Below are 26,000 nucleotides of genomic sequence, written 5' to 3'. Positions count from 1 at the left end.
GGAGACATCAGAGCAAAGATTTCTCTCTTTTTTAATTGATCACGCCTGAAGCAGAATTCAGCTAGTGATTTGAAGAGCCTGCAGCTGGCTTGTGAATTCAACCATTGGAGCGCGATTCTTCAACTCGCAAGTATACTTTCCCTATTTCCGATGGTCTTAGGCAACCCCTGGCAAATCGTCATTCGACCCCCAACGGGGTCCCGACCCACAGGTTGAGAACCGCTGTTCTAGGGGCTGTACTCTTTGGTGTACTCCTGTAGACATAAGTATCGTGTACTCATCTATGATATATCATGCAGCAGTAATTATCAGCTGAGTGAATTTAGAATCTCTCCCACCTATTCTTTGTCCCAGAGCAGTTATGGAAGGAGGCAGCTGTCTTGTAAAACTGCCCAACCGAGTCACGATGGCTTGCTGTAGGGAAAACACTAGTAATCCAAAGGCATTCAGCTTAGGAAGAGTCTGGTCAGCAGCGCCTGCACAATTCTCTTTTCTTAGGAAAGCTTGGGAATTAACCTTATCGCATCTCTTCTGATTTATTGTCTAGCTTTCTTTTTTTCTTCTTCCTTGACCCCCTGCTGCTTCACTCCCTTCCCCCGCTTCTCCAGGCTTAGACCTCAGACTTGCACATTTAACAGCTCCTCTGCCTGTCAGCAGCAATTGTGTCACTTGCTCACATCGGTGAGAAGGATTTGGTGGCCTGGCTGACCACAGCCAGCTTTGTTTATAATGGGTGCAATTTATCTGATTCAGGTGCACTGTGGCCAGGTATGAAACCTGAGAGTGGTTTAATTCAGACTCCATCTCCAAGTCAGCACAGTGTTCTTACCTGCACTACAGGGTTAACCACAAGCCAATCCAGCCCAGCACATTATTCTTATCCTATTCAAGGTAAAGGTCGGCATGGTTTTTTATTTACGTACCTCTTCCTGTAAACCTGGTCAAGAAGCCACAAAGAGGCCAGCACGTTTTTGTCTCTTGTTTTGTGCATGCTTCTCTTTGCTTGGCGAGCTCTGCTTCTGCCACCTCTCTTGCTCACCGTTTGCCTGCTTTCTCTGCTCTCTACCAGGTGAATTTTACCATGCTCTGCTTTCAAAACCCTTATAGAAATGGGGAGAAACCATCCGGGAGTATGGGACACGTGCATGTATACAAATGGTAAAAAAAAAAACCAGTGGTGATAATAACCTCCTTATTCAGCATGCAGTGGTTTTTGCCCTGTGCTTAGGTTACCAGAAATGCATATAAAGGTTACTGTAGCTTTATCAACCTGCAGTAACCATTGATTTCGCTCAACAAATAAGCATCTGCAAGTCCCTTTTTAATCAACATTAAAGTCCATCAGAAGTTTTCAAAGTTGCGACGGAACTATTCAGATCCTTTACTCAACCTGCCATTAAATTGCAAGGAATAGAATGTGCTTTAGGTTTCTAATAAGCAATTGTCATTAAAAAAAGAAAAAAACCCACCTCAGCTCATTGAATGGGCTGAATATGATTCAGATATACGTGATGGTACATTGCATTTAAAAATACAACATAGCAGTAAGTGATTTTAACTATCACTGAGCAGATCTCTTTGACTAATTGCAGGCAAGGAAAAAACTGGAGTGTTTTCCAGACAGATTCTATGACATTGTGGCATTATACTAAACACCCAAGCAACTCTGAATATGCAAAAATAGGAAGGAAATGCAGTCAGATTGCTGTAGTACATCTTACCTGAAAGGAGGAGCATCCCTAAGTGGATTGTGTCAGTTTGCAGAATGACAGGAACAACAGTGTGTGTGCGTGCATGTTTGTTTTTCATTAGTTGATTAAGAACTGTAAGTTTCGAGATATCAGTGGGATATAGCTTTGATGAAACAAAAGTCATTCTATATTGCATTGAAGTAGGTCATCCATTTTAAGGATTAAATTGTTTACTTCAGAGTCCTCTTGTGAGTTGCGAATGGCTGTTGTTTGGGATGAAGAGGCAGTTTCCATTAGTATCCATCTTACAACCACTTCAGCACTGAACTTCTTCACAAAGAGATGGGTTTTTTATTCGTTTATTTTATCTGATCCAGAGTGGACCATCTTTTAAGTGCTTTTGCTTTCAGTGGATTTGAGCTCCCCAAACTCTGGCATGGATCTGGAATGGAACAAATATAACAAATCTGTTGTGTGTTGCAATCGTAATAACCAGCATGATGTGCAACCTGGAACAACGTGTACCATAGTGCATCTTTGTACCCTAACGAGGAAAGTTGTCCTATTAAAAGGGTTCCCTTCATACTAATCTCTCAGCTGTCTTCTGGATTCCATTTTTCTTTTCCAGCTGATACGATTATTAAGCACACTTGGTTTTCCTAAGGCCATTTCTGATTTGGGTGCCCTGTTGATTTATTTCGGGGGGTAGTAGTTCTGAAAAGACCTACTCATAAAGTGACATTGCTCGCCTGTTTTCAGTGGCCCTCTTTTAAATTCCAGGCCTTTTAGAAGCAGGCAGAATGGTAATGAGGTTGATCAAAGCAAAACCGGCCACACTGGGTCCCACTGAAACCAATGGGACAAATTAGTAATGCGACTGATTGCAGCTTCAAGTACCAGTGCAATCCTACACATTATAATGTCCTAAACTGATGCCCTCTACATATTTTAGACTTAAATCTCCACCATGCTTTAGAAAATACATCGCCTGACATTTAGCAAAAATTAGAAAAGGTTTCCCATTGATGTCTGTGCTGAGGTAGTTTTCATTGACTTATACATCAGTCATTCTTAGTTTAACTTGTATAAATTTGTACACTTAAATGTCAGAATTTAATACAACTAGTGGGTTATGCTGTGGTTTTTTGGTATGTATTTGTGAGAAGAGCAAATTACATTCATATAGTGCTTTTTAAATGTAAACTCAAAAGGCATTTAATTATTTTGAAAAGGAAGAACAGCTGCATGGTGGTGTCAACATTTTGTCCAATGTTTCTGTGAATTCCTTTGATGAAGGAAAACATAGGTTGAACTAAAGATCCTGGCAATGTTCCATCCCATCCCACCCCCCAAAAAATTAGGTAGTTTTAACAATCCTCTGCATTTTAAAGACAAGGATTAATAAACAGTCTTCTTCTGAATTTCCTACAGCTTCAAGTACCAATGCCAACTCAATTTCCACTTCCTCACCTGCTGTCAATATTTCAGCAGCCACCGCCAGCATCTCTCAACAGGTACATAATCCTCCAGTATCAGTTACCCTGTTCATTGTAATATATTTCATCCCATGCTCCAGTATATTTAGCAGCTGGATGATATGAGACAATAATTTGATTTTATGAAATGTGTAAGTCTCCAACCTGAGACATGGATTTCACTGTCTTTTCCTGTGTTTTTTGCCACAATGCTGACCAGTTCAGATTTTCAGAAAAAAAGAATCGAGAAGCATTAGCTTGATTTCACAATGGAACAACTTGCTGTAGCCAATTTGCCATGGCCAACTCGCCATAGGACAACTCACCATTGTCATTCACATTTCATTCTGTTCCTCCTTTTGCATCCTTTTTTTTAATGATTCTATTCCACCATTTCTTTGATACTAATGTAACTCTTGTCCCATGGTGAGTTGGCCGCGGCAATTTGACTCTGGCGGGCCTGTTTGATTCAGCCTTAAGTGTTCCAATTCAGCTACTTTCCACAACCTTGCTGGGCATAAGAGTTGTTGTCCAATATACCAATATACTCCTCCCTCACTTTAGCTAACCTGGCATCATCCTATATAGGCTGTTGAGAGTTGTAATTGCCATTGTTGGGATGCACCAAGATAGAGAAGGCTACCTAATACAGACTGGCATTAAGATTCTTTTAGCATGTTTTCCGCCATTCTTTGCCCTCTTTCAGTTCTTAATTTTTTTCTTAAAGGAGTATCCTACATACACCATCCTTGGCCAAAGTCAGTACCAGCCGTATTATCCCAGTTCAAGTTTTGGCGTGATAGCACCAGCAGACAGCAGCACAGAGACCAACACGTTGACATCTGCCACTTATCCTTCTGAAAAATCAAATGCCATGGTGCCTACCCAGACGGTGCAGAAACATTCCTCTGGTAAACTCGGGTGGTGGTGATGGTGGTGGGAATGGATTTGTAAATGCTTTTCAGATCGGTATTTCTTAACCTCATTAACTTTTAAGATTTGTGAACTATAACTTCCAGAATTCCCCCCCAGCCAATATCCTGGAGCTAGAGCGGGGGTTGGCAACCTTAAACACTCAAAGAGCCATTTGGACCTGTTTCCCTCAGAAAAGAAAACACCAGGAGCCCCCAAACCCTTTTGACAGCTAAAATGAAGATAACACTGCATATATTGCGTGCCACCTCTGGCACACATAGGTTCACCTTCACGGCTATAGGGACTCAACTATATATTATATTGTACCATAGAAGTGCATTTATGTTGCTCCTAGCAGTGCCTATTCTTTTTATTGATGATTTGGAAGTGAACCAGGAAGAAAAGTTCTCCTGTCAGAGGGCCCCTCAAATTGAGAGACTAGATTGAGTTTCCCATTGAGTTAACCAGCAAGAATTTTAACTCAGGTTCTGATTCAAAGTTAGCACTGCTTTCCGTCATTGTGTTGCCCAGAGGCCCCATTAGGATAGATTATTTTGATGTTCATTGCAGACTTGTTCCACAGACCAAATGGGTTGTCATCTGCGCTCGTTCTGAAGTCCAGAAGATTAAAGTTTCTCCATGCTACTTTGCAATATTACAAGATAACATTTTAGAAAAGGAGGGGGTGGGTGTACTTTTAAGGAAGGCAATTACACTGTTAGAGCAAAATCTAGAAAGTGCTGCAGATGCCAAAGCTGGAAAGTAAGGAAAATGCCTCCTTAGATGGCATCTCATTCTAAAAATATTTTCCCAATGGGCAGTCTAGGTGCTTTTTCTGGATTTTTCATGTGAAAAATTAGAATGCAGTATTGCAGACAAGCCCTGCCCACTTCCAGGAGTTCAATCCTGACTGGCTCAAGGGCGACTCGGCCTTCTATCCTTCCGAAGTTGGTAAAATGAGGATCCAGATTGTTGGGGTCAACATGCTGACTCTGTAAACCTGCTTAGAGAGGGCTGAAAATCACTATGAAGTCTAAGAGCTATTGCTAAAATGTCTTTAAAACTTCCTTTTATGCTTTCATTAATTTCAAGCCCCTTTTTATTATCTTTTTTCCAGGTTTACATGGTTGTTTGCTTGTTTTCTTTCATTTTATTTATTAGTTTTTATTTAAAGGTTGTTCATTTGAATTATATAAGCTGCACTGGAATACGTATTGAAGGCACATGATATATAAAAATTGCTGTTCTTTTTCTTTTAGGTGATCCATCTACCAGTCCATCATTGCCAAGAGCGACTGCAAGTAAACATGTAGATGAGCAATCTAGGAGAAACATGACTCCCAAAAACAGAGGCAAGAGGAAATCAGACGCTTCTTCACCACAGGACAATGAGCTTGAAGTTTGTGTTTGCTATTTCTCTCCCTCTGTTTCTTTCTCCTTCTCTCACTCTTTTTTAAGTCTTGGAAATTTGAATTAATGGAAAGATAGTAAAGTTAGGCAATTGTAGTCTGCGAGCTGAATAATCTAATGGGAAAATTGGTCTGTTTAACTTTATCGCTATAAAAGATGAGAAATAGATAAGTGGGACTTAAAATAGAAACACGAGATTGTTACTTGAGGGGCATGAATGTCAAATGAAGTTTTGTGATACTAAAAGGATTTGAAAATTCTCAATAAGGATGAGGGAAACATCTGTTGAATAAGAAATGCCAGTGTTTCCCTCAAAATGGAGACCATCAATCTGCAGGTGTCACATTGCAGTATAGAGATTAGAGCTGATGTAATACAAATTTGTCTCAATCTCTTCGGTGGTTCATTTGCATTTCTGAAGTTCATAATCTAGTCCCCCAAATGACTCAGTGTCCTCTAACAGAATAAAATAGAGTTTGGTGGGGATGTATTCCAGAAACAAATGCCTTCCCTTGTCAAAAATTAAGACTGTTGTAATTTTGAACTGCCTTTTTTTTTTTTTTTACACAATAGGAAGGATGGGATGGGGTGCTTTTGAGGCACTTGGGGGGCGGGGAACAACCAACCACCACCAAAATTAACTTATTACCTTTCTGCTTCTTTCCTCAGCGAGTATTTCTGTGGGACTTGGATGAAACCATCATAATATTTCATTCCCTTCTGACAGGCTCATATGCCCAAAAATATGGGAAGGTATTGATTTTTGCTGCTGTTATATTTACTGTAGAATGTATAGATGATTTCATCTATTCTTTAAGTTAAGCCATCGAAAGGTTAAGTCTGGAATTTGAAGTCCAGACTTTGTGAATTTCTAAAAGTTGGGAAACACGGATCCAGAGGAATGATTAATGCTATATTCTCCCCAAAGAAAAAGTTAGCAACCAGGTGAAAATTGGTGAGTCCCTCTGGGTCAAGGAAGGGCTCCTTTGGGAGGAGTGATACCACTGCCTCCCTCAAGAGTACCTTGTGGCCGTGCATGACAGCATGTATAGAATTTGGAGCAGGGGTGGGATTTAGCCGGTTCAGACTGGTTCGGGTGACCTGGTAGTTGCGACCTGTGGGTGGGGTGGGCCCGCCCCGGCACTATGCTGTCACATTTAGCTGCATTTTTTAAGCCGCACACATGCATGCAAGTTGCATGTGTGAGCAAAGCGCATGCACAGAAGGCTGCGCCCACATTTTCGGTGCTGGGCGAACTGGTTGTTAATTCATGTGCTGCCCACCTCTGATTTGGAGGTTCCCTTGTATGAGTATATTTCTGACTTTGCCATATTCAGCAACCTATCTTAGAATGCCAGCAAATAGCAGTAGAATTTTTATGATATATACAAACCTGAAAGGTTCCATCCGAGAGTGTCTGCAGGGGGGGAAGGTATGGAGGGGGAAGTGAAGGGGAGGGGAGTGGCAGTCAAAGCCCCACCCTTTTTTGTGTCACAATAAATGAAAAAAATGGTGGGCTTTGATTGGATGATTATGGATGCCATCTTGCCTTCTTTTATCCCATCCCCTTGGATATTACTGGTCCTGTCCCTCAGAGCTGCCTAAAAGTATTTTTATATACAGGTAGTCTTTGACTTATGATTGTTTTTCAGACTTATGACCATTGCGGCATGCCCGCAGTCACATGATCAAAATTCGGAGGCAGTTAATTGGCAATTTGCTCATAGTTATGACAGTTACAGCATCCTGGGGACATGTGATCACTTTTTGCAACCTTCTGGCAAGCAAAGTCAACAGAGAAGTCAGAATCACTTATCAATTGTGTTACTAACAGAACAACTGCAGTGATTCACTTAACAACAAGAAAAGCCATAAAATGGAGCCAAACTCACTGAACTGTCTTGCTTAGCAGTGGAAATTTTGGGCTCAATTGCAGTCATAAGTTGAGAACTACCTGTAGATTAATAAAAATAAAACAAATAATTCACCTGGATAACATTTGTACTTGCTGCAAATTTCTATAAATGTGTTTTTTGCATTAGAATTTCTGATGTCTCTTTATCCCTTCAGAAAAACTCTCTGTTCTAACTTTTAGGATCCCAGTTTAGTTGTTGGTTTTGGATTAACAATGGAAGAAATGATTTTTGAAGTGGCTGACACACATTTGTTTTTCAATGACTTGGAGGTAGGCAAATTCTGACCTTACATATCTTGGAATGTCATAATGAAATCTATTAACAAAACACATCCCGAAGCTGTTTATCTCTGTTAGTCAGGACTGCAATAGGAAATGAAACCAAGTTGCAAGTCTGAACTTCCAAATTAGTCAATATTAACAGTAGGAGACCTGTGTTATTACAATCTTAGTTCCCTTTTTTCATAGAATTGTAATCAGTAGACTGATATCCTCCTCTCTATTATTAGAGATAAAAAGAGCATTAAACTCCGATCTGATTTGTCTTGCTTCAGTCCCCTAAATTGCTTTAAAGTATAATTTTGAGGGGTGTCATGGCTTATTGTTTTATCATTGATCATGTTATCTTTAATGAGCATAGAGATCAAACGGACATCTTCCATCACTGTAAAGATTTATATTAATCCACAGAGACAAAGCTAACTGGCTAGGAATTTTAATCCATTAAGCAGGCATCTGATCAGGGAAAAGTACATGGAATGCTATTGCCAGTTAGCAGAGATCATGACTGGGCATCCTAGATTTCTTTCTATTCTTTCATTACAGGAATGTGACCAAGTACATGTAGAAGATGTTGCATCAGATGACAATGGCCAGGATTTAAGGTTGGGATCTCACAGATTAATATGGATAATATTGATATTCATATATAATGCTAAAGGCAAAATATATCAATGTTGAATATTTACAAATTAAGATACTGTTCGTTAGTATGACCTTTGGATTTTCTTACTAAAAAGGGACGGAAAGATAGCAGAGTAACCATGAGTATTCAGCAACATCTAATTCCTCCTTGTGAATAAGGGTGTTTTAGAGCCTCAAAACACTTGATCGGCAGCACCAAGGCAATGCTTACAAACAAACAATTCAGCAGGATGCTAAAAATAGGAAGTGTGGTGTTCAAGCTAAGGACATCCCCTGAAAATAGGGCAAGCGATCTAGAACAGGGGTGTCAAATTCAAGGCCTGGGGGCCAGATCTGGCCTGCGGGTTACTTAGATTTGGCCTACAGGGCTGGCCTGAAAACAGCAAAGGACTGCCCATGGTGCTTCTGCCAGGGAAAATGAACTCCATTTTTGCTGGCAGAGGGTTGCAGGAGGCCATGGCAGCCAAAAACGGAGCTCAGGAGCCTGTTTTTGCTGGCAGAGCACTTGGGCCACCACAGGTGCTCCCAACATGAGTGACGGTGGCCTGGCCATGCCCACCCCAGCCCGCCGAGGTCAAACACAACCCTGATGCAGCCCTCAGTGAAATTGAGTTTGATACCCCTGATCTAGAATCTTTGAACAATAACTACTAAAATCCAGTTTGTGAGATACATATAACCCAAAGCTTTCCTTCCCTATTCCAGCAACTACAATTTTTCCACTGATGGCTTCAGTGGCTCAGGAAGTAATGCCAATCATGGTTCAACAGGAGTCCAGGGAGGAGTGGACTGGATGAGGAAGCTGGCATTTCGCTACCGGAAAGTACGCGAGGTCTATGATAAATACAAAAACAATGTTGTTGGTGAGTATCAGCAGGTTTCTTACACTCTTCCTACAGCAGGCAAGACTCTTCTATTAAACATTGTTATCTTTTGGAAAGAACCAGAATCAGCCAGCCAGCCAATAGTTACTCTATTATTGATTAGTCATTTTGCCATATCAAAATGTAAAATATAAAACACAGATCATTAATAAGACAGAAATGGAATAAAAGAAACAGACTAAATAAAAAGAATAAAATAAAAATGCAAATTATATGTCAGTATATCACTCCAACTACCATTTATCCCAGTCAAACCACGTATGTAGGTTTCAGCTCAACTATATTATTCAAATAAGTCCGTCCATGCAATTTTGGCAGGACTTCGATAACCTCTTGAAAGGTTATTGGCATTGATGTAACTGCATTGAAATGTTCACACTTGACATGCACAGTCATCTGGAATGCAACTAAGGGATATATCACAACCTTGGTGTGACACACTTTTCCTTGAGGGAGGTGGTGGTCTAGAAACATGAAATTATTTATATTTATGTGTTCTTTGCTCACATAAGAACAAAGCCAAAGCCTGAAGATGATGAGTAAGATCTCATCAAAGCGTTGCCTAAATACTTCCAATCTTACATGGGAAAAGACCCGAACATACCAAAACCTGCATACATATACCCGTGAAAACCTACGAATATGTGTGTGTGTGTGTGTGCATAACTTTGGAACGCCGCAAGCACTTTTAACCAAACTTGGTACACAAATGACCTACTGTCTGGATAAAAATACTGTGGGGGTAAGACACCTCTAACACCCCTCAGGATATATCACAACCTTGGTATAACATGCTTCTCCTTGAGGGAGGTGGTGGTCTAGAAACATGAAATATAAATAAATAAAATAAAAAATCTTTTCCAGCACAGTCCTCTTCAGCTCTTTGATTGAGTCCACTCCCAATGGACTCCCCATGGCCTTGCTGGCTATAGAGTTCTGGGAATTGAAGTTCACACATTACACAGATTTGTCCAGGAAATGCAGAATTCCATTTTTTGTGCAGTGCCTTCAGAGGGTTTACTTTCACACAGAGTGTTTTAACCACACCAAAACTATCCTCTTTTTTTTATAAATGTTATTTTCTCCCCATGTAAATATATCTATCTGTCTGTCTGTCTGTCTGTCTATCTATCTATCTATCTATCTATCTATCTATCTATCTATCTATCTATCTATCTATCTATCTATCTATCTATCTATCTGTCTCTCCCCACTTCCACCACTAGCCCTATTCGTATGTCATGAATTTGTGAAAGTCATTTCACAAAGAATTTTTTTAGAGAAGGGTAAGGCCAACTGGAGTAATAGGAGATATTTTATATGCATCTGTTTATGAATTTGAACTTGGTTTTGACTTATCGCAGAAAGACAGTTTGGAAAAGAAAATGTTTAAAAACTTGATAATCTAATTGAGTATGTGAAAATTGTACTTTCTGCTCTTTTCATAAAGACATCTCCGAATTGGGGGAAAAAAAACAATTTATTGAATGCAGAAATCAAAGTTGGTGCCTGAAACTAATAACATTTCTATTTCCTGATCAACTTCATTTATTATTTTCCCCCTCTAGCTCTCCTCAGTCCTGAGAAGAAAGAAGCACTACAGCGATTAAGGGAAGATATAGAAGTGTTAACAGATTCTTGGTTGGGAACAGCGTTAAAATCCCTCCTGCTCATTCAGTCCAGGTACAAAAACGAGACTCCCCTGTAGCAGAATAATTTTGGTATAGCGCCTGCTACCACATTGGTGTGTGATGAAGTGTCTCATAAACAGCATAGTGTTAGAAGCGTCCAACCTGAATTCTAAAGAGATGGTCATGTCTTAGTGGAGAACCTTATAATTGAGCAACCCAAACTTAAAGGCCGCATCTGAGCAAGATCAGCCAGAATTGTTTAGAATATTGATATAATCATGGAGGACCCTTCTGATGATACCCTCTTGTTTGTTCTTCTGGGAACAATTCTGGAATGGCTATTTAGAATTCTGCTCTAGTAAGCCAGCTATGGTTTGTCCATAGCTTATTAAAAGAGCAAACAAGAATTCCAGGTTAGCATATAACATTGTCTAATTTTTTCAAACCTCAAAGCCCGTGATGGCGAACTTATGGCACGCGTGCCACAGGTGGCACGTGGAGCCATATTGGTGGGCACGCGAGCTCAGCTCTGGATAGCTGATTTTCGAGCCTTCTGGGCTCACCGGAAGTCAGGAAACACACTGTTTCTGGCCTCTGGAGGACCTCTGAGGGGTTGGGGAAGGCTGTTTTCGCCCTCCCCAAGCTCCTAGAAAGGCTCTGGAGCCTGGGGATAGTGAAAAACAGGCCTACCAGGTCCACCATGCCACCACGTGCCAAAAGCAGGGGGGACGTGGGGGGGGAGTCATGCGGGCATGCACGGGCGGGTGGAGCGCATAGAATTATGGATGTGGGCATGCATGCGCACAACCCCCCAGCACTCCCCCCGTTTTTGGCATGCGATGGCAAAAAGGTTAGCCATCACTGCTCTAGGCTTTGCAAGGAGAAGCAATACATGTACATTTAAATTGAGCTTCCCTTTTTGTTATTCTTTTCCTGCTGCATCTAGATATCGGTTTGGAGATTTTTTATTGTTGTTGTTTGTGTAAACAAGATATTTTACAGAACGAAGGCAAATATATACATCCCACATATATCTTCTTTTCCTTCTTCTTCTTTTCTTTTAGAAAAAATTGTGTGAATGTCCTGATAACAACCACTCAGCTAGTGCCAGCGCTGGCCAAAGTCCTGCTTTATGGACTTGGGGAAGTGTTCCCCATTGAGAATATTTATAGTGCTACAAAAATAGGTAAGTGAATTACATCAGATTCTTTTGGGTGGAAACAAAGGATACACGGATATTTCCAGAGACATTATGTAAGAAATGGTTTGTTATCAATGTGGGAAAGAGTGAAAGAAGAACATTATTTGAAAATACCAATGTGGCTTTCTACAATAGAAGAATTGACATATCCAAATATTGTTAATATGGGGAATATTGTTAGATACAAGGATATTTTAACAGAATGGGGAGAACTGAAACAAAGGCAAGAATTAGAGAGTCAAGGTATTGAGACAGATTGGTATACAAGATTGCAAATACAATCAAGGTTTGAAGCAGGTCGTAGGCAATATGGTTTTAACTTGGGGAAATCAGAATTGGATGAGATACTGACAGGAACAGATGAAAAAATGATTAAGAAATTATCATTTCTTATCTATTGTAGATTAGATTAGAAGATGAAGAAGTAAAAGAAATTGATAGCATGGGCAAAATTTTTTGGAAATTTTATGGAAAGAGGAGAGAGAAAGCAGGAGGGAGAGAGAAAGAAAAAAAGAAAGAAAGAAAGAAAGAAAGAAAGAAAGACTGACTTTAATGTGTGAAATCATCATAGTCAAGTATTTCTTTGTTTTAATCACAAAAATGTGTCCCTTCCTGGCAGGTAAAGAGAGCTGTTTTGAACGAATTATCTCTCGATTTGGAAAGAAGGTGACCTATGTGGTGATTGGTGATGGCCGTGATGAAGAATTGGCAGCCAAGCAGGTGACTGTGGGCTTCATTCTTTTGCTCCTCTTAGCACCCAGGATGGTCTGTTGACTGTTTCTGCCAGCTCTTTGACTGCAGCTTCTGCTTCATATGTCAGGGTTTTAAGTAACACCCCCAAGGAAAGAAAACTCCAAGGCTTGAGTTTCCTCAAAGTTCCATTTTATTAGAGATGTCATATTGGCACATCTGGGAAAACCTGAATCTGAAAATTTCCAGGTTTTCCCCATCCAAAGGCAAGTTCAAGTCCCTGCCCACACCTACAAGTCCTTCATGGTCCAATCAAAACACCGCCCCAACTGGAGATGCCTCCCAGTTCCAGCCTTCCAGGTGCAGGGTAAGATGTCCTTGACTCTCTGAGAAAGGAATGTTATTATGACTACATATCACCCTGGCTCCATACAATCCCCCCTCCCAGTTTCCCACAGTAGTAAATGTGGCAGGCCTGAAGATCCAATGAAAAAGATGGCTTCCAGGCCCGACATCAGAGCTATTTAGTGCCTTGGCCACCCCTCATCCATAGATCTGAAAATACCTTCATGACTGATGGGCTATTAAACTTTGCTTTGTTGACTGACTCCAACTCTTGGAAAGTACAGTATTACATTTGCCCATATTAGTCAGCACCATTCAGATTAGGGGCGTGTATTCTTGCTGCATGAAGATGGCTGAGCGTGGTAGCTAAAATGTTGCCCTTGGTTCAAGCAGCTAACATTGGGCTAGTCATACATAATTTATTTCACTGGGTTGATATGCACTAAAAACGAGCAGAGAATCTTGAGTTTCCAGAAGGATGGTGGTGGTGTGGCCTGTCAGCCGCCGGCCCCTCCAGCAGCCGAATCAGAGGAGGAGGTAGGAGTCAGGGTCAGTATCAGGGCAACCTGGGAGCTCCAAGTGGGGAAGAGGGAATGGAACTGGCGGAAAGAGAGACAGAGGCAGAGCCCGGGCCGTCCGTCAGCCCCTCAGATGGAGAGTCAACAGCCCCCAGGTCTTTTTGCTGGGGCTGCCAGCATTCCTAATAAAGGAATCTTTTGAGTTCACATCAGAGGGTTGTCGTGTTTGGGGAGCTGCGGATCTACCGGAGATACAGTAGAACCTCTGGTCATGACCATAATTCGTTCCATAACTTTGGTCACAAACCAATTTGGTTGTGACCCGATCCTAATTTTGGAAATTTGACACTTACAAAAAAAAAATTGCGCAGAAGGAGAAATTGGCCACAATAAATAAATAAATTGTGAATTCTTTGGTCGGAACCCGATTTGGTTGTGGTCAGAAGCGTTCGTGACCAGTTTTTATACTGTATAGGGATATAGTGATGATGATAACAGTGGCAATAAATAATAATGGAATAATAGGTAGTCTGGGATCTGAATGTTTTGTGTGCCTCCCTCCCCACCCCCCAAACTTTTTTTTTTCAACATTGGGACTCCTTGTCAGGCTTCAAAAATTAAGAAAAAACACCGAAGTAGTTCTAAGCAATCTCCTTTATTAAGATAACCTTTATTGTCATTTTTTTTTCTGTGGGCACACTGGCACACATTAAAAATGAAATTCTGTTGCCTGCTTTCAAAAGTGTACACATATGTAACACACATAGAGATACATTATATACATATATACGTATATACCTACACCCTAACATATAAATACATATAAATATTAATCACTGTCCATCTTGATTGACTGATAGAAGAGAATATTTGTAGCTCAGGGTTGATCTGTGGAATCCTTGATGCTCTCTGAGTTTGGTGGTTTTCTTGCAGGTGTTTTATTTCCAAATTACTGTATTTTTCGGAGTATAAGATGCTCCGGACTGTAAGGCATACCTACCTTTTTTGGTGAAGAAAACAAGAAAAAGAAATCTGCCTCTGCCTCCCAGCAATTAACCTCCTTGCAGCAAGCAGCAGAGGCCTGCGCAGCAATAGGCCATGGCAATCCCTGCAGCCTGAAACAGCTGAGAGTCGGGAGGCCGATCCAAGGGACAATCAACTTGTGCTAATTAGGCTGTGCTGAAGCTGAAATGGGCTGTTTCTTCTTGCTGCTTGCTGCAAGGAGGTAAATTGCTGGGAGGCAGAGGCCAAAGGGTGGGGGCCAGTGGGTGGGTGGGGCTACATTTGGAGTATAAGATGCACCCAAAGTTTTACCCCCTTTTAGGGGGGAAAAAGGTGTGTCTTAATACTCTGAAAAATACAGTAGGTAACATCATCAGTGCACTAATAATTCCTTTATTGTTTCCCACCTATGGACAAAAACCTTGCCAAACTAAAGCAGACTAATTTGCACCATTTAATACAGAGATCTGGTAGGGATGAGTTGCCTTAACTCTTCCTCCTGCACTAAACTTTGCTGTCTCTTGCTACTCTCGGGATACATTTTCTCCATCTTGAGAATCCAAAGTACATCACACTCCTTCAGCAACAGTTGCTGTAAATTGTAGTGCAACTTCCCCAAAATTACAAAGTCTCCCCTGCTCCGCCCCCCCGCCCCAAAAAGGAGAAAGAAGGAAAAAAAGCCAGCATGCAGAATTTCATACCACCCAGAATGCCCTCTTTTGTGCCGAAAAGTGCGTTAATTATGCCACTTCCTTTGCACCCCACCTTGTCCCCCTTGGCAGGGAGATCGCCCCATTCCTCACAGGACGGTTTCTCTTCTTTTGCAGCACAACATGCCATTCTGGAGAATCACAAATCATGCGGATCTGGTGTCCCTTCACCAGGCCCTCGAATTAGACTTTCTGTGAGGACCTGGGTGCAAAGCATCTTGGCCCTGCTCCCAACAGTCACCTCGTGGCTTAAACAGGATCCAGTCTGGGGACTTTTCTCTTTCATCCAGACAAAGTAATGCAGCCAGCGGAAGTGTACAGCAAGAGGTTCTTCTCCTCATCGCTGCTTTCCCGGGAGAGCCGACAAAGCCTTGGCAATGCAACGCCGGTGCTCGAATGGTTCTCTGTGGGGTTGGTTGTTTTTTTTTTGGTTGGTTGTTTTTTTTTTGGCAAAGGGAACTTTGGGAAACTTCCAGGTGCAGAATCTCCAGCAGCAAAGGCCTTTCTCCCTGTGTAGCCCTCTGTGGTATTATACTAAAGAGAAAAGCAGTTCAGTTTGGTAGAATACTTTTGCCCCCTGCAGACTTCTTTCAAGCTGTTCAATGGGAAAGGAAGGCAAATGGATTGTTTTTATTGTATTTTTTTTTTTTACAGAAAGGGGTCCAGGCATGTCTCCCTTCTTGCAAAGCTCAGAAATAGCACTGTTTGTATGTTGGGTGGGTGGGTGGGAAATAACAAATAAAGTGTGTTGGATGAAGGGGAGTTTTCTACTTTTTCCTAGTAAGCCAGGGACCGAAAATATCCAACCATTCCCTTGAGGCACCATGGCTGTCCCCAATTCTTTTTCTAGCACATACACCCAGTTGACTAGCATGGTATATTTTTTAAAGTGAGGACAAGACTCTAGAATCTAATTGTCCCATGCCATCCCACTTTTCAGCACCTGCATAATTGGGGAACCAGAAAGCGCCTTTTCTTAGATCGAAGATGACACCCTGCCCATCCACCCTAGGAGTCCCCTTCAGTTGCCAACTTCCCATGCGCCAAGGATAGTGTCCTTTTTGTTCCGATTACTTGCGCTGCAACTTTTTCTGAGGCAAGGATTTGGGTAGAACAAGGTACCAAGGAGCGGGTGAGGGTGAGGGTGGACTACAGCGCTGCAATATATATATATTTTTTTCAACCCCAGGGCAAAAGAGATCCCTTCAGCTCCTTTGCAGAAGTTGACGGTAGAGATAGCAGCCTGCTAATGTTTTAAGAGATGCCTCCTGTAGTTCTCCAGTTTCTTATTTCCACTTGACAATGGCACCTAATTTTCTTCAGTACTGTCATCTCGGCTGTAGCTGGATAGCAACTTTGCACACACACACCCCTGCAACTTCTAAGTGCCCTCCCCTACCCCTTTCTTTCGGTTGTCAACCTGGAAGCTGTTGAAATAGTAAACAGAAATGGAAGTCACCCTTAGGTTACTAAATGGCAGACCAGTACGGTGGCTCCTTGTTAGGGAGGCAGTGGGGCGATTCCTTTTGGTGTAAGCGCATGGTAAACGTTGATGGTGCAGATGCTGTGACATTCGGTTGTTAGAAAAAAAGGTTCCTGTTTCCTTGCTCGAGGAGATACATAGTCTCCTTGTTGCCCGGTGTCTTTTACAAATACTTTAAAAGACAGGCCTAGCAGTGTTTTATTGGATGAAAATATATTCTCCCTCCCAGATCTGCCCCCACCTCTCAGATACAGAATAGAAGGGGCCTCTGTTCTGTTCAATCGCTTTCCTGCAGATTTTTATTTCTCAGCAAAAGTGTGGAAGTCATTTGCCTTGAGGGGCCCTTGCTTGACTTTGGAAATAACTCTTGTGCCTTAACTTCTTCCCGGAGTCCTGGAAACGTCAACCCTTGCATGGAAGAGCCCCTTCCGTGTTGAAAGTTAATCTTTTGATTCTATTTTTTTAAGCAATCTCAGTCAGCATAGCCAGTGAATGTTGAGCCCCCAGGAAACTGGCTCAGAGGTGTGTGTGTGTGTGGGGGTTTTCCTAGAAAGAAGCCCCTTGGCAGGTTTTGGAAACACCTTTGGCCATGTGAGCAGCTTTTGGCATCAGGTTCTGATCTTTGTAACGCCTCCTCTCCAATATACATGGGCCAATTTGTTTCCCTAAACCACTCAGGGTGATGGTACATTTTCTGCATTAACTTTTACAAAAGTCGATTCGGCTCTTGCACCACTGACTTTGCTGGCTGCTTTTCTCTTGGGGCTTCATAGAACTTGGAAACCAGTGTGTTGCCACCTTCCTTCCCACTGTTTAGCTTTTAAGCATGCCTGGTTTTTTTCCCCCCCTTCTAATGCAAAGGTGGATGGACTGGCATCATCTGAAGTAGGTGGAAGTCTCTCATCTCCCACCAAGTGTGAGAAATAGGCTGCAACTGCAATTGCATGCTGTAAGCAAAAGTAAATGACAGTTGCGGATTCTCCTTCAGGATCCTGTCAACATCCTGGTGTCAGCTGTGCTTATGATACGGTAGTGATTGGAGGGCATTAAATGGCTATATAGATTCCTTAAACATCATGTTCTATGTAATGGCAACTGTCCTGTGAACTGGAAAAAAAATAAAGTCTTTTATTTTCTATACAACCCCTCGATTGTTCTTTTATTTAGTTTCCCCTTTTCTTGGAGATTCTTCTCAGAATTGCTCTCAAGTTTGGATAGCTGGGGGATTGTGATTTCTCTCAAATAAGTGAAGATCGGAAATCTTGCTGTCTTTTGCCCTACTTGATCCCCAGGGCTTATTCAAGGTGTTTTCTGTAAGACAGAAAATAAATCTAAATCTCTTGCTTTTCTTAAGTGGTGTCAGTGGGATCTTGGGCTTTTATACTTGGCTTTGCCCTTATTCTCCCCAGCAAAAGTTACCTCATCAGTCCAAGATTACTTTTTTTTTGAGGTAAAGTTTTTTTCTGTTTTTAAATATATATCAATATCCGAGATTACCAAGAGACAGGTATTCTGCCTGTTTTTATTTTCTTTTACTTTTTTTGCCTCCAAATATTTTGTTAGCCATAAATATAGGCATCAAAAGCTAGATGGGTGTGATTTCCTTTTTATATTGAATACCACACAAGAATTAAGATTTGGATTCTAAAATGGGTCTCCAACCTTGGCAACTTTATGACTTTTGGACTTCAACTCCCAGAATTCCTCAGCCAGCTTTGTTGGCTGAGGAATTCTGGGAGTTGAAATCCACAAGTCTTAAAGTTGTCAAGGTTGGAGACTCCTGCTCTACATAATGCTTCCTTGTTCCCAAACAAACATGTACAGTTTGATCACATTTGTTTAAAAATGTTGTTAAGGCTTTAGTAACAGCAGCAATGAGTGACCTACGGCCTTTCAAATGTGTCTCACAGTACTTCCTGCCAAGGTGGCCAATTATGCAGAATCTGGGAATTCAATAGTGATCCCACACGCTTCTAGACTAAGCTTCACTCAGAATATATCTAACATACTTAAATCATGAAATCTCATACGATTGAAGTACAGGAACAGATAAGAATATATCTTGCTTTTCAGACCTTTTGGTGGCCTCGTGTATTTGCCCACAAAGAAATGACTGGATTTTGCACAAGATTAAATTCTTATCAGGACCCTCAGTTACCTGTAGCCATATTTTTTGGCTTTGCATTTTAACTGACATCTCAGTACTAAGAAGACACACTCAGCAGAGTAAGGCAGTTATCTCAGGCCCTAGTATGTTGGGGACATACTAGTAAACCCATTGGGTGACCTATACCAGGTGACCTATACCAGTTCTATAGCACAGATGAACAGGAAATGAAATACTTTATTCAGCCTAATTATTTCAGAAGTGACAATAAATTGTTGCAGTGAATTCCCACTGAATTTGGCATTACTATATGCAAAAAAAAACCCCCATACTATAACACAGATGAACGGGAACTGAAATACTTTATTCAGTCTAAATATTTCAGAAGTGGCAATAAATTAACAATTGCACTGAATTTGGCATTGCTATAAGTAAAAAAAAAATAAATGAACTGGGAGACAGTTTAGTGAAAGGAGGGAGAGAGGTTAAGACTAGTGTATCTACTTTCTGAATTGAAAAGCAGGAGAGGATTTGAATTTTTTAAAATACTTAAGTATGTATACTAAATCCTTTCCTAGAGCTTTGCTATTCCTTCCACTCCAACTTGCACTCTTCTGTATTGGAGGCTTGAATAAGTTGAATATGCACATCTCTGCCATGCATATTTTTGCTGATTCCAGTCAATCTGAATCATAGTGAAAACCTAAAGTAACACTGATGTTTTAAAATTAGCCATATAAGGCATCGGAAGAGAGCCAAATCCAGAAAGAAGTGTTAGGCATATTTTCTAAGCTTCCCTTCAAGATAACTTGGAAATTGGAATAAGGACTGTCCTCTCAAAACTCTTGAAATATAAACTGTCAAAACTCTTGAAATATAAACTATTTGGGCACAGGTGGCCAAAATCAAGAACAGAGGAGAAGGGCTGAAGCTACTCTACCTAACCCAGATGTTGCATTAAAGCAAAGTCTAATGTCTTCCAGGTATTTTGGAATTCAATTTCCATCAGTCCACATATCAAACCATAGATAATTACAGTGAACTACCAGGTTTACAAACTTCCTCATCTCAATGAGATTGGAAAAGTCTCAGCACCATGAACTATAGCACTACACCAAATTCAATCTAAATTATAGTGCATCTTCAAAATGGTATGTTAAAGTCAGTTTATAGCTTAAGGATTATGTGTTTTCCCAGATAAACTATGACATCCATAGAAACCTTGATGTCATAGTTCAGCTACTATGGCAAGAACTAGTTAAAAGACAGTTTGGAACCCTTCCGATGGTCACATCAAAGAAAAGGGGAAGCATGTGATGTGATCAAGGGCCATTTCAACTAATTTTTTTCTCATGTAACATCAGAACACAGGCAGGTGGACAGTCAAGTACAGAGAACTGAAGGCCTGCATTTAAGATTAAAGGTATAAAGTTTGAAAAGTGCGCCAGAACTAAGAAGTATTGCAATCCACAAAAAGGTGCAAGTCATAAAATCCAGAATTAGAGACATCAAAAACAATAATGATGTACCTATGAACATCTGAATTTGCTAACTACATTTCCTAGCATTCTTCAACTTAGGCCCTATTTGGCCATATCTGCTGGTGTTGCTTCATATCTTCCATCCCCTGCGAAAGATTGTCTTTGAAGAGGACAGCAGCACAATCCTTCCTTCCTAGCTTATTTGGTTTAGCTTATATGGCTAATTAATAATTCTGGAAGAAACATAAACATGAATTCAACAGGGAAACAGGTACAAATGTTTTCTGAATCTAATTCAACCATAGTTTTGTCCTGGCTGTCCTAAACATGCCTCATAGATACATATCACTGACAGTCCCATTCTGTTGGTACCGAGTCTCCTCTGCCAAAGAGCCAGCAAAGAAGTTCTGAGAGAGTCTGTAAGTCCGATGGTTGATGACGGGGGTTTCTATAACCATTTGCCGGAACACTACAGCATCTCCATTCCCAGGCTCATTGCTGTCTACTTCATCGTAATCCGTAACGAGTGTAGTTTTCATAGCAGGATGAAAACACTTGTAGTAGACGCATTTCAAGAAAATGCCAAGAGCGTAACAGGCCAGGGCAGCCAGGAGTGCAGGGCACACTTGGGAATCCCAGCTCGAGGGAATTCTGTACCACCACCAAGAGACGCTCAGGATAATGCTATCCAGAATTAGGAAGATGTGGTAAATAGCTGAGCGGTGGCGCGTTTTTCCCTCGGCCACATTGAACCAGCAGAAATAGAGGATAACGGCTACCGTAGCTCGATAAAACCACTCAAAGGTGGTATGTTCCATCAAGTCTGTCCCTTGCAAGGAGACCCAGAGAAGCATGGCCAACCAGATGACTAGGAAGTGGAGGAAAATGAAGCTTGAGAAGACTACTGCAAAGAGCGCCAACGAGAAAATGCGAGGACACATCAATAGGAAGTTCCACAGGAAGTAGAGGACCGAAGACAGGAAGGCCAACTTGTGTTTGTCCCACAGGAAGCTGCGCAGAGTCTGGTGATAATCCAAGAGGGCCCAGGTGATACACAGAAAAGATGTGCAAATCCCAAGTACTGCAAGGAAAACAAGGGAGAAGGCAGTGGAAACAGAGATCAGGTGGAGGAAGAACCTCCCACATTGCAAAATTCGAAAAGGTACACAAAATTATCTGCTACAACGTCCTACCTGTCAATGACTACTTCAGCTTCAATCGCAATAATACACAAGCACACAATAGATACAAATTTAAGGTAAACCGCTCCAAACTCGATTGCCGAAAATACGACTTCAGCAACAGAATGAATGCCTGGAATGCACTACCCTGACTGGTTTCTTCCCCAACCCCCCCATAACTTTAACCTTAGACTGTCTACTGTTGACCTCACCCCATTCCTAAGAGGTCTCTAAGGGGGTTGCATAAGCACACCAACGTACCTACAGTCCCTGTCCTAATTTCCCCATTTATTTGTATCCATTTCCTGTATTCATAATCATGTTTATACTTATACATGCTTGACAAAATAAATAAATAAATAAATAATAAATTCTATCCTTTGTTAACTCAGGAATCATTCAGTTATTTAAATTATTGTAATTTCTAGTGAATTTCCTATTTCTTTGAAGTGTTATGCAATCTTCCATCACCAGGGGTATCAAGTTCGCATTATCACGGCGTTGTCACATGACATATCATGACTCTTTCCCCCTCCGCTAAACCAGGCATGGGCGGGGCCAGTACATGACGCATCTGATCTGCAGGCCACAAGTTTGCAGCCCTGCTCTACACATTGACAGTAAAACCAAGGAGGAACCTACATGTAGTCTTTGACTTAGGACTGATTGCTTGAGAAAAGTTTGAAGATTCAATCTTAAATTAATATTAAGATCTCCATTGAATTGTTACTTTGTGCGTGGATGGATGGATAGATTTTGATTTGATTTTGAACATCCTTTTCCAATTCACTGAACAAATTAACAAGGTTTAACCGATGTTGTTATTTTTCCACATTGTTTTTGTATCTCTACAAACCCTGAATTCCTAAGAGGCTAAAGATCTGGCTACAAAAATGCTGACATCCATTGCTGGATTTTATTTATTTATCAAATTTCTCCATCGCCCTTCTCCCTTACGTGACTGAGTGGCTGACAAATAAAATGGATACTGCAAATAGCAGGCATTTATGCTGGCAGAAGCTCACATTCCTCCAAAACCGGCCCCTCCCAACCGGCGCTCACCTTGAAATATCTCAGCTTGGTTGGTGTGTAGGATGATGTAGATCACCAGGATGAGCTGAGGTGCGCTTTCCAGAAAGGTTTCGAAGAGGCGCAAGAGACTGACATCGTGTGACAGGAAAATGGCAAAGGCCTGATGAGTTGCTGTTGCATCTTCCATCTTGCACGCCTGAAAACCTACCTTCAGGACATAGAGACACCTGTGCAAGGCAACACAGGAGGCAAGATTTAAAATTATGAAAGCATGCTGTGGGAACATTTCCCAAATGGCAGCCCTGGGAGACTTATCTACAGTTAGTCCTTTACTTACAACCTGTCTTAGCAACTTAAACAACTTAGAACTAAGGAGAAATTTCCTGACAGAACAATTAATCAGTGGAACAACTTGCCTCCAGAAGTTGTGAATGCTCCAACACTGGAAGTTTTTAAGAAGAGATTGAATAATCATTTATAGGGTTGGACTAGAAGACCTCCAAGATCCCTTCCAAGTCTGTCATTCTAAATTCTAACAAACTTCACTTTTCTTCTCATTCTAGGAAATATGCAAGATAAGTGTAATTAACCGGATCATTAAATTTCACACATAATGCAGCCTCAAGGGCTTCTAAGCATTACTGTTCCTGCAGCCAACTGTAGCTTAACCCACTAGGCTAATTCGTGTTTTGCTTCCTTTGGCCAAATGCCCCCAGCTCCCATCCTTGCAATTTTATGACTCAGGCCCGCGTCCATCCTTCTACAACACAGCCAACCAAGTTAGTTGAGAGTCTGGTGCTGTGATGTGGACTCTGGCATGTGGATAAAAAGCGCTGGAGTTCAGTCCGGTTGGCAGGGTGAAACACACAAAGGAGTGCTTGTTTACATACGGTGTGTAAAGTACTCAAGGGAAAGAGTGCGCTGCGTGCAATTGCCCGAGTCAATGAACAGCAGCATTCCCAGCTTGCTCTTACCTCAGGGGTGAAATCCACCAGGTTCTGACCGGTTCTGGAGAACCGGTAGCAAAAATTTTGAGTAGTTCGGAGAACCGGCAAATACCACCTCTGGCTGACCCCAGAGTGGGGTGGGAATGGAGATTTTGCAATATCCTTCCCCTGGAGTGGGTGGGAATGGGGATTTTGCAGTATCCTTCCCCCAAGAGTGGGGAGGGAATGGGGATTTTGCAGTATCCTTCCCCTGCCACGCCCACCGAACCGGTAGTTTAAAAAAAAACCTTTGCTTTTCGCCGCTGCCTTACCTGTACAGGTAGCCGAGCTGTAGGACATGGAGCAGGTTCGAAATCCGGGCGGATGGCTGGGCGAGGCCTTCTTTGCCCGAGTCGCTCCGGAACCAAGCCCAACTAAAGAACTGGGTCGTCAGGGAGGAGAGGAGCAGCAGCCCCAGCACCAACCCGCCCCAGTGGAAGCGGCCGGCTCGGAGGTAGCTGGCAGCCACCCAGACATCGGCCACTAAGTCCAGCAGGAAAGCCAGGGTGCCCACCAGGGCGAAGGCCAGGTCCAGAAAGCGAAACGGCGGCGGCTGGGGAAGGCTGCAGCCGGGAGCGCAGCCGCTCCTAGCCATGGTCGTCCCGGTTGGACGGCAGGGAAAAGGGCCTCGGGAGGGCCGGAGGAGGTTCCTCCGGGCGCGGGCAGTCCGTCCGTCCGCCCACCCGCCCGCCCGCTTTGGCTCCTCCGGAGCAGTTGCTGCCCCTTGCAGAAGCTCGCCTCGCCTCACCTCCCGCGGGTTGCCGGCAGGAGTCAAGCTCCGCCGTCCGCTAAAGAAGCGCAAAGTAGGAAAGTTCGCCGGGATTCCCTCCCCTCAGGCTTCCCTTCCGAAGCGGCTCTTCCTCCGGCCTTGCAAACGCCCCTTCCCCGCCCCGGGGAAGGACTCACTCCCGGCCCTTCTTGCGGGGAGCCGGTCCGCGCGCCTTCCCCCTCCGACCTGGAGGGAGCGAGGAAAGCGGGGCTCCAACTCGCTTCCTCGACGGCAGCGGCTCGGCAGCGGCCCCGGGCTCTGCATGGCCTCCCCAACCCACCCACTTCGCTTCTCCCGCCGCCGGGCCTGCTTTCCCCGGAGGAGAGGCGGGACTCACCCGGTGGGAGAGAAGGCGCAGCCCGTAACCCGCCCGGCTCGGAAGCGGGCCTCCCTTCTCTGCTTGGGAGGAACAGGCCAAAAGGATAGAATAGAATAGAATAGAATAGAATAGAATAGAATAGAATAGAATTTTTTATTGGCCAAGTGTGATTGGATACATAAGGAATTTGTCTTTGGTGCATAGGCTCTCAGTGTACATAAAAGAAAAGATACCTTCATCAAGGTACAACACTTACAACACTTAATGATGGTCATAGGGTACAAATTTAACACTTAATGATACAGCACTTAATGATAATCATAGGCTACAAATAAGCAAAAAAAGGATAGCCTGCCCTCCTCCACCTCCTCCTCCGGTCTGTTTACTTCGAGACTGGTTGGCCGGGACTATCTTGCAAAGGGAGCATGGAGGCTGAATCAACACACCTTTCACACCCCTGAGGTTGTCTTGGCACACCACATGCCAAAGTTGACAGAGGTTTTTTCCTTTTGGTTTTGCATTGAGCCGGATGACTTTTTTTTATTTTTTTTTATTTATTTTATTTGTCAATCGTATGTAACAGGTAAAAGTATAAACGTAATTTGGATACATGAAAAGGGTAAATAAAAAAAAGGAATATTAGGACAGGGACGGAAGGCACGCGGGTGCACTTACACACACCCCTTAATTTTATTTTTATTTTATTTATTTGTCAATCATATATAAGATAACAGGTAAAAGTATAAACATAATTCGGATACATGAAAAGGGTAAGTAAAAAAAGGAATATTAGGACAGGGACGGTAGGCACGTGGGTGCACTTATGCATGCCCCTTATGGGCATGGAATGGGGTGGGGTCAACAGTAGACAGTTTCAGCTTAAAGTTTTGGGGGTTTGGGGAAAAAACTAGAGTCAGGGAGTGCATTCTAGGCATTGACCACTCTGTTGCTGAAGTCATATTTTCTGCAATCGAGTTTGAAGCGGTTTACCTTGAGTTTGTATCTATTATTTGCTTGTGTATTGTTGTGGTTGAAGCTGAAGTAGTCATTGACAGGTGGGACTTTTTCCCCCCCCTTGCATTGAGGCAAAGTTGTTTTTTTTTTGCATATGTGGCTGTGGTGCAAAAGGTGGCTATATATATATATATATATAGCCACCTTTTGCACCACAGCCACATATATATATATATATATATACAGAATGTATATATAGAGATACAGATAAATAGAGATAGGTCCGTGGAATAGGAAGCCATAAACCACAGCTGACAAACCTCGACAGTTTTAGCTCAATTACAATGCTTGTTAAATCAAGGACTACCTGTAGGTAT

The 26,000-nt window shown here is 42.2% G+C and overlaps 2 protein-coding genes across 7 annotated transcripts in view; one reads left to right on the top strand and one right to left on the bottom strand.

Annotated features, from left to right (window-relative positions):
- The window catches only part of EYA3 (EYA transcriptional coactivator and phosphatase 3), a 30,530-nt gene extending 12,593 nt beyond the window's left edge, over nucleotides 1-17,937 (top strand). For 4 of the 6 annotated variants that reach the window (XM_058195802.1, XM_058195801.1, XM_058195803.1 and 1 more), the window contains exons 7-18: nucleotides 754-891; nucleotides 3,123-3,205; nucleotides 3,894-4,077; nucleotides 5,341-5,480; nucleotides 6,161-6,244; nucleotides 7,587-7,676; nucleotides 8,232-8,290; nucleotides 9,036-9,193; nucleotides 10,783-10,897; nucleotides 11,910-12,031; nucleotides 12,666-12,766; nucleotides 15,429-17,937. In XM_058195802.1, the coding sequence (XP_058051785.1) occupies nucleotides 754-891; nucleotides 3,123-3,205; nucleotides 3,894-4,077; nucleotides 5,341-5,480; nucleotides 6,161-6,244; nucleotides 7,587-7,676; nucleotides 8,232-8,290; nucleotides 9,036-9,193; nucleotides 10,783-10,897; nucleotides 11,910-12,031; nucleotides 12,666-12,766; nucleotides 15,429-15,509 (1,355 nt within the window). In that variant the 3' untranslated portion in view covers nucleotides 15,510-17,937. The remainder of the gene's footprint in view (nucleotides 1-753; nucleotides 892-3,122; nucleotides 3,206-3,893; nucleotides 4,078-5,340; nucleotides 5,481-6,160; nucleotides 6,245-7,586; nucleotides 7,677-8,231; nucleotides 8,291-9,035; nucleotides 9,194-10,782; nucleotides 10,898-11,909; nucleotides 12,032-12,665; nucleotides 12,767-15,428) is intronic. The other 2 variants (XM_058195806.1, XM_058195807.1) reach the window with 2 other exon arrangements.
- Nucleotides 17,938-18,601: 664 nt separating this feature from the next.
- On the bottom strand, nucleotides 18,602-24,680 carry XKR8 (XK related 8). Its single transcript, XM_058196297.1, has 3 exons — nucleotides 23,854-24,680; nucleotides 22,626-22,822; nucleotides 18,602-21,463 (listed from the first exon to the last, which is right to left on the bottom strand). The coding sequence occupies exons 1-3, from the start codon at nucleotides 24,174-24,176 to the stop codon at nucleotides 20,715-20,717; spliced, it is 1,269 nt and encodes a 422-aa protein (XP_058052280.1). The 5' UTR covers nucleotides 24,177-24,680; the 3' UTR covers nucleotides 18,602-20,714.
- Between the last annotated feature and the right edge of the window lie 1,320 nt (nucleotides 24,681-26,000).

The sequence above is a fragment of the Ahaetulla prasina genome, chromosome 10 (assembly GCF_028640845.1).
Source record: "Ahaetulla prasina isolate Xishuangbanna chromosome 10, ASM2864084v1, whole genome shotgun sequence".
Classification (NCBI taxonomy): domain Eukaryota; kingdom Metazoa; phylum Chordata; class Lepidosauria; order Squamata; family Colubridae; genus Ahaetulla; species Ahaetulla prasina.
This window is presented reverse-complemented; position numbering and strand designations above follow the sequence as displayed.